This window comes from Zingiber officinale, chromosome 5A, assembly GCF_018446385.1.
Source record: "Zingiber officinale cultivar Zhangliang chromosome 5A, Zo_v1.1, whole genome shotgun sequence".
Lineage (NCBI taxonomy): Eukaryota > Viridiplantae > Streptophyta > Magnoliopsida > Zingiberales > Zingiberaceae > Zingiber > Zingiber officinale.
The window spans coordinates 124590214-124598382 of record NC_055994.1 but is presented as its reverse complement, the minus strand read 5'-3'; the positions used below and the strand labels follow the sequence as shown (position 1 = coordinate 124598382).

Here is an 8169-nt window from a genome sequence, read left to right as displayed (position 1 = left end):
AATTGTAAAATTCTTGATTCTCTATTCATGAACATTAATGAATTATATATATATATATATATATTTATTTATTTATTTTCAAATTTATTTATTTAATTAACCTTGTGTATATTAAGTAAATATATATCAACTTTACTCGTGAACGTTTAGTTCACTTACAATCCTAATAGCATGTAAAGAGAAGACAAATGGCGAATGCGAGAGGGAAACCAATTGACAAAGAAAGGTGGCAAAAGTTCAATTGAATGAGAGTCGGAGAGATTGAGACACAAATGTTCAGCCCAAGTTTGCAGGGCAATGGAGCAATGGCGTTTGTTTCTTCCCTGAAGAGGAGGGAAGTGGTCTCTTTCAGCTTCACTTTATGATTGGAGAAAGCAGAGAAGCTTTGGATGATGAAAACAAGGAGACAACACATGGACCATATATGTTGAGCTTATCAACTAGGCCATATATGTTGGGGGGTTTTCGAAATAAATGTTCGATAGCAAACTGAATTGAGTTCTCGACCAGTTCAATCAGAAATGCCAAGTTTCGTTGGGCTTGTGTCTGTGCCTTGAATTCAAGTAATGAAGCAAAACTGTGATCTTTGTTTGCTTTCTTTCTCTGCATTCTCTAGGTTGAACTTTAGCCATTGTCTCAAAGCTCGGAGGTGATTGATTTGCTTGACTGGCTCAATCGCCGGTAAAACTAAGAACCTACTACAATTTGAAATTCACTATCTATTTATACATTTGAGGCTAAATATATGCAGCCATGTAGAATCTTCTATATCCTCGAACGATAAGGTCATTCCATCTCGATTCAGCAAGCAATTTATCTCCCAGAGCTGTTGTAGCAAGTATGTTTTCTTGCAGTAATTGGGGCTGACTGCTCATCTTCAACTATGATCATTAACAGTTCAAGTTTCAGTCAATCCGTTCGAGGTTATATTTTACAATCCCCTCGAGGGAGTTTCTGAACTCGCTCTCAGGAAGGCACTCCAGGTTTTTTATTGCGATTTCAGCTTTCTGTTTTGCTAGCTCATGCGCCCTACTGAGCCCACCGCTTTGATGAATCAACTCGATTGCAGTGTCGAATGAACCATCTTCGCTGAACTCAGAGTCAATGATTTCTCTTAGTGTAGGTTCCTTTTCCAGGGCAAAAATAACCGGGGCGGTTAAAATCCCCTTTGATAAGTCACTGCAAGCCGGTTTCCCTAACTGTTCCGTTGATTGGGTGAAATCCAAAATGTCATCGACTACCTGAAATGAGAGACCGAGGTTCTTCCCGAATTCATACATTCGTTCACCTATACTTGTGTCAACACGGCTGAATATCGAAGCAGACTTGGAGCTTGCTGCAACTAGAGAGGCGGTCTTGTAGTAGCTCTTGAGTAGATAGTCTTCAAGAGTTGCATCGCAGTTGAAGAGGCTCGATGCTTGTTTTATTTCACCGCTCGCAAAGTCCTTGATAACCTATTGCAATGCAAAAGCTTTACCAAAAGAAAATGATAGCATTTACGATATTACAATTATGAAACAAGAAAAGTAACAAACAAACCTGACTAATGAGCTTTATTACTTCAATGTTTTCGAGATTTGCAAGGTACCACGAAGATTGCGCAAACATGAAATCTCCTGCCAGGACAGCCACTCGGGTCCCATAAATTTGATGAACCGTTTCTTTCCCTGAAAGTATTCACTCCCTAGAAATCAGAGACTTGAGACTCATAATGAAATATGATGCAAAACAATTGCCGGTTTAAGTTGATATTTTGGTGATGTCAATCAAAAACAAATCTTTTGTGTAATTGTCAGAAATGTTGCCACACAGGATATATACCTCTTCGAATCCCGCTGTCGTCTATGACATCGTCGTGTATTAGGCTTGCAGTATGAATCATCTCTATTATCTCTGCCAAACGTTGATGTTGGATAGTAAGTTCCCTGTTTAAATTTAGTGAGTTTTCCATAGTGTCACTTTCTCTATCAACAAACAGTTCGACCATACGATAAATGAAACTGCTTACTTCAAGCCAGATATTTGAGCAGTCGCCCTTGAAACTAGGAAGACCAGAGCCGGTCGAAGCCTCTTTCCCCCAGCACCAAATATTTGTTCCGCTGCAGATACTAGAACTGGATTTTCTGCACCGATGAGCTACGAAAAGGCTAAAGTTTAAGGTTCACACACACACACACAATAGTGAAATTGGGCTAAACTAGAATAGGATAACATTACGAAAAACTGCAAGCCAAAATTCTATAAGATTTATATGTGCAGGGCCATGATGTTCGAGCAAAAAAGGGCAAGGGGAAAGTAATGAAAAGACGAGCCAAGATTCAAACTCATAACCTGAAATATGATACGAATTTTAAGATTTTAAATTCAATAACCACTAATTCCAAAAGATTTGAGCATGCCTACTTACCAACAATTACTTGGTCCAGTGGTAAGCAACTTAGATTTGGAGCCCTTTCTACAAATGTGTGGAGTTCGAATCCGTATAACATTGTTGTTGACATGGCAGGGATTTAACCTTATCGCTCTCGTTTTAAACGGGAATAGTCTCACATAGAATGTGGTGTGGAAACACCTCGTGATCAAGAGCAAAAAGAGAAATATGTCTACTTGAGGGGAAGAGAGCTAAAGTAAATGGAAAGGAAAAGGGAATGCAATCAATTACCTTATCTACTTTAATAGGAGAACAAAAAGTAAGAGGGAAGAAGGGAGCAATTTGGGCTCGTTTCTCCACTTTTAGTTCCATCAAAAAGTGGACGAAAGAGAGGAAAGAGTATTGAAAACACTGGTTTAACCCGACAGGAATGAAGAAAAGATATTGAAAGTTATGTTCATCAATCATTCTGACTTATACATATGACAACTAGAAAAGTTGCTAGCGAATTTTAGACAAAGAAACCACTAACTAATTTTCCTCAACATCCAAACTGATTCTTACACATCTTAGGGAGCTAAGTATATATATTTGCATCGAGCAGATATACACCTAACTTAATTAAGACTCAATTACAAATTAAGTAACACTTATAGAAGCTAATGTTGGATGATCAGCTGACAATATAAAATTTGCAAATTCACACTCAAGAAAATAAATGGCTAATGACGAAGTTTATGCTAGAAAGTCGAGCTAAAACCTCTTAGGTTGCACATATCCACGTTGAACAAGACTAAAAGCCACAGTGTTATCAATCAGTCTTGTTCTCCAGCAAATAAACAAAGAACATATGGTTTATGCTTATTTTCTAATAGAAGAATGAAGGTCGGTCCATTGATGATCAGTGAGGCAGATGGCTTGATGACCAGATCCTGGTGCAGATAATGCATTTAGTCTTTCAAAAGCAATATAATGCATATTTGAGCTAAAAGGATAAGGTAACAGTAGATTCATCCTTCTTATTTTTTTCCCTTAAAAAAAAAAAGAGAATAGACCAAAATTGCATAATGATCTAAGTTACTTAGTTAAGTGTCTATTTTCAAGAGGCAGAATTTCAAGAATAACAAATACAAATTAATTCTTCTATCGCAAATCTTTTGCTTGCAATCAACAAACTAGGTTAACATATGGATCACACGTTAATTTTCAATTTATTTACATTGGAAGCCGTTCAAAAGAGTTGCTCATAAAAAATCGGCAAACATTTGCTGTTCCTGAAAACGATTGCACCGCTACCAGTCAAAAATTCCAATATTTCTTTAACAGGAGGCAAATCGCAATTGCAGGATTTAAAAAAAAAAGAGAAAAAAGAATGTGAAATTCGCAATACTCACTGCTTTTAGGTTCTCATTTAGCCTCTTTATGTCACCAGAAACCACTTCTAGCAAAGAAGAAACTTGGATAGAGCCACTGCTAGCCACCGCAGGCTTCACGCCGCCACTCCGAACATCTACAACAAGCTCAACCACGATCACAAGATCAAGAAAAAACTCTAACCAGCATCAATTAGCATCGAAATCAACCGAGCTAACGCATAAAGATACCATCTTGGGTCGTTGAGACTAAACATCGAGCACCCAGGCTGCGTGCCGATCTCGACCTCCACAGAGGTCGAGCGCGCAGCCGTCTCAAGCAGCCGACCTGACTAAGATCCACGCTCGGGAAGGTCAATGACAGCATCATTCAATGAGCCCAACAAAATTCAAAATTTCTCCGAATCCGAGCGCAAAGATGGCAACTTTGGCTGCAGCGAGACTTCCTCGAAGCGAGATAACCGATGCTTGCAATAAAGATTGAGGGGAAAACGGGGAGGTCAAAGGGGTTTTGCTCTCCAAGCGAACGACGGCACTTCATTGCAGTTGAGGTGGATTCATGAGATCCACTTGAGCTTTTCTGTGAACCGGGATCCTTCTTATCGTTTTGATTCGGCGAGGAGGCAGACGAGGCGTGGCGTGGCGTGGATCCTGCGCTCTATGAACGGTGGATGTCGAGAGAATCTATGGTTGGAAATTCACGAGAACAGCGTGGCGATGGCAAAGGAGTCCAAGACGTTTGCGGATCTTGGAACGTTAGCAATATATTCTGAACTCTCTTTTGCACAGTCTGTTTTCTAAATAAAAAAAAAATACTAATCAAGAGAACAATGCGGTAAAAAGATTAACATAGAAAAAAATAAATCATAAATAGCTTCTAACTGTACACGGATGGCCAGATATGAAAAATAATGCATTTTAAGATAAAAAAAAGGCTCAAGGACTGTGGAAATAATTTTTTTTTATGTATTATTAAAAGAGAAAATTATATTTTCAATCATGTAATTTACATCTTTTTTAATTTTAGCTCTGTTATGTATTAATTTATATTTTTAGTCCTGTAACTTGTAATATTTTTTAATTTCAATCTTTTTTCCTCTAAAATTAAAAAATTTTAAATGGAAAATGTCTAGTTTGTGATTGAAATATAAAAAGTACATGGGTTATAAAAAATCAAAATCCCCAAATTCAATTTACAAATTGTTCGTTGAAAATTTTCAATTTTAGAAGAAAAAGGATTGAAATTGAAAAATATTATAAATTAAAGGACTAAAAATATAAATTGAGTCGTAATAAGATTAAAATTGAAAAGCATAAATTACATGATTAAAAACATAATTTTCTCCTATTAAAATAACTTCTCATTTCATATACTAATTAATATTGACTATAAATAAATATGGTTGATGGCTGAGCTGTACCATCTATGAAATTATAAATATAATATTGATTAAAAATAAATTATCTAGGGTAATAATTACTATTCATAACCACTGTAGCATAATATTATCAGAAATAAAATATATAACAATTATAAACTGTAATTTTATAATATAGTATTATTAGAGGGAGTCTTTAGGTTGCAGTAGCTATAACAATATGAAAAATAACAGTTTTTTAAAGAAATAAAAATGTGTTGAGATGATATGTGTGTTGTTTAGGGTTATTAGATGGGTAAACTTGTCAAAAACCTATTGTATGGTGGTGTCGAGCGGGCTGGAAAATTTCTAACTCAATTCAATTTAATTCAAGATGGTTTAAGGGTTAGATGAGTCTGTTCACGGGTCGGTCAAATATATATATATATATAAACAGAGTCGTGTGGACCTACACTGTGAACCTGAGAGTTGAGGCACCCGGAAGTGATCCGGCTACTTTGACTCTGACTCACTCAGGGTGCTTAGATCACTTCCGGGCATCTTGACTCACTCAAGTCTGCAGCACAGGTGTAGAAGTTTGGTCCGCATATATATATTGATCTTGTCTGAAAGTTGAGAAGATGGCTAGCTAGGAACGTGATTCTAGTGTTGACTAGAAGAAGACTTCATGCTGTCTTATAAAACCAAGAGCGTTAGTGTGGGGCCAGGGAAGGGGTCTCCCGCGTTAGCCCTTCGACGCTCAAGTCTCTTCTCTTCAGGAGGAAAGAATAGTAGCAGAGAGCATGTCGAATAATGAAGCATCACATACTTCCACCTGTACATGAAGATCCCCTTTTATAGTGTCATTATAGCGTTTGTGCATGCATCCCAAAGTATGTGTACGTTTTTCAAAGTTTGCTAGGAAAAGACAAGTCGAAAAGTGTCTCTGATATTTTTCCTTAAGCGAGCATGCAAATTTCTGATGTGACAGAGTAGAAGTTTCTAAAGTACAATTTACTTATAGGACATTCTCTGTTATCGGCGGCACAAACTTCCAAAAGAATACGATAAGATGTGTATGTGAGTCTTGCTATAGGCCGACCGAGAGCCACTTGGCCGGGACATCATCAGCTCGGTCGTACTGAATGAAGTTATCGGCTTGTTTTTCACTCAGACTTACTGTTGCCAAGGAGGCGTATTGTGTCCGATCAGACACAGGGAACCGGATAACTTAGTATTTGAATCTTAACCTCAGTTGCAAGTGCAGAGAACTGTCGCTTGGACAGTCTGATCAACCCTTCACGTCTAACCCGCTCTCATGACCCACTCAGGCAACTTTGCCCAATCAGCACTCCACAGTCTTGTAGTTCATCCGACCTTGCGATTTTGACCATTTGCCTTTAACCTCCACGTCAACCGGTCTTCACTGTTTTGACCTACTTTTTAAGGGGCTCATCTTCATCACAGTATATATATATATATATATATATATATATATATATATATATATATATATACACACACACTGTGGCATAAAGGCGAATACGCTCGCCCCCATAGCGCCCCTACCAACCCGTCATATATATATATACACACACACACTTCATCACCCCATGCATACCTAAACAATTTTTATGATTTAAATTTTTTTATACTTTATACTAAAGCGTGTTTGGTTCAGGCTTATCGCAGATAACCTTTGTTATTTGGCTACAGTTATCCATGATAATCGTGTTTGGTTCAAGTTTTCTTTGGATTCTAAAGTTTTTTTCGATTCCTACATGTCATCAAACGTCATCAATTTGGACATCTTACTCAGAATTGGAAAACCTCCGTCTACCTTGGTTTTTTTCAATTCCGGAGGTTAAGCAAAAAAAAAAAAAATCTGAAATTAACCTCTGAAGGGAGCACGATCGGAGCGAGCCAAGGTGTGGTCGTCGAGTTGGGTGGTGTCGGATCGGCAGCGAGGCGGTGATGGAGGTGGTAGCGAGGTAGTGTCGGAGGTGGCAGCATGCGGTGTCGGAGGGTCATTGCTGAATCTTCGTGCGCGTGCGGTAATGGAGCGCAAATGCATGACAATTGCAGCGAGCTGAGGCACAGTCGTCAAGCTGGGCGGCACCGGAGGTGCCAACAGGCGGTGGCAGAGGTCATTGCCGAATCTTCATGTGCGCGCGACAACGGAACGCAAAGGCATGACTGTAAGGGGCAGCAGGAGAGGGTTAACTTTGTTATTTTAATTAAAACCTTAGTAAATTAAACCAAACAACTCTAGTTATAGTTGAAATAAATTAAATAAATTTAATCTAAAATTCAATAAAATTATCTAAAAAAATCTAAAATAATAATAAAAAATTAAAATATTATCCCATTTTATTTATTTATATATATCACTATTAATAATAATAATAATATTATTATTAAACCAAGGATAATATGATAAAATATCACACTAGTTATGTACTAAAACCTCCAAACAAATAAAATTTTATTGCATCACCTAAATTAAAACAATAACATCATATTATGTTTCATTTCTCGTAACCAAAATTATACGATTACTTGATAATCACATAATCAAGATTATGTGTGATAACTTAACCAAACACACTTTAATATTTTTGATATCCTACACACCTAGTGAAGACCCATTTTTTTTTTTTTTACTTAATACTTTAACCTAACCTCTAAACCCTAATGACAACATCTTATTTGTATAACCGGGAGCTTAAAAAAATTAGTGTTTCTCTAGTTGTGAGCATCGCTCACGATTGCCACCCATGGCTTGTACCTAGGATAACATCTTCATGTGTATATATATAAAGAAGATTGTTATCCTATGTATCCAATGGTGCACATCTGTTGGATATTGGGGCCTTAAATGGACCAAAACGATTTAGAGGAAGGAAGCCATCAATTGTTGAAAGTCGTAATTGACTTCAAAATTGAAATCTACGATTCGCGTAGATAGATTTAGACTATTAATTTGCTCAAAACCGATTAAGGGTGAATGAGAAATTAATGTTTAAAGTCAGCCCAAAATAACATTTATTATTCATTAATAAAGTGC

The 8169-nt window shown here is 37.2% G+C and overlaps 1 protein-coding gene across 1 annotated transcript; it reads right to left on the bottom strand.

Moving 5' to 3' along the window:
• Positions 1 to 631: 631 nt before the first annotated feature.
• On the bottom strand, positions 632 to 4389 carry LOC121981590 (probable solanesyl-diphosphate synthase 3, chloroplastic). The gene is made up of 6 exons (XM_042534185.1): positions 3976 to 4389; positions 3766 to 3881; positions 2009 to 2136; positions 1822 to 1925; positions 1540 to 1667; positions 632 to 1454 (listed from the first exon to the last, which is right to left on the bottom strand). Exons 1-6 carry the CDS (start codon positions 4112 to 4114, stop codon positions 906 to 908), a joined length of 1164 nt encoding a protein of 387 aa, XP_042390119.1. The 5' UTR covers positions 4115 to 4389; the 3' UTR covers positions 632 to 905.
• Between the last annotated feature and the right edge of the window lie 3780 nt (positions 4390 to 8169).

What these genes read in the sequence shown, in the direction of transcription:
- LOC121981590 (XM_042534185.1), bottom strand. Translation starts at nt 4,114, where the DNA reads ATGATGCTGTCATTGACCTTCCCGAGCGTGGATCTTAGTCAGGTCGGC. An exon ending in AGTCTCAACGACCCAAGATG is followed by an intron (nt 3,882 to 3,975) that starts GTATCTTTATGC and finishes AGCTTGTTGTAG; the next exon opens with ATGTTCGGAGTGGCGGCGTG. An exon ending in TAAATGAGAACCTAAAAGCA is followed by an intron (nt 2,137 to 3,765) that starts GTGAGTATTGCG and finishes GCCTTTTCGTAG; the next exon opens with CTCATCGGTGCAGAAAATCC.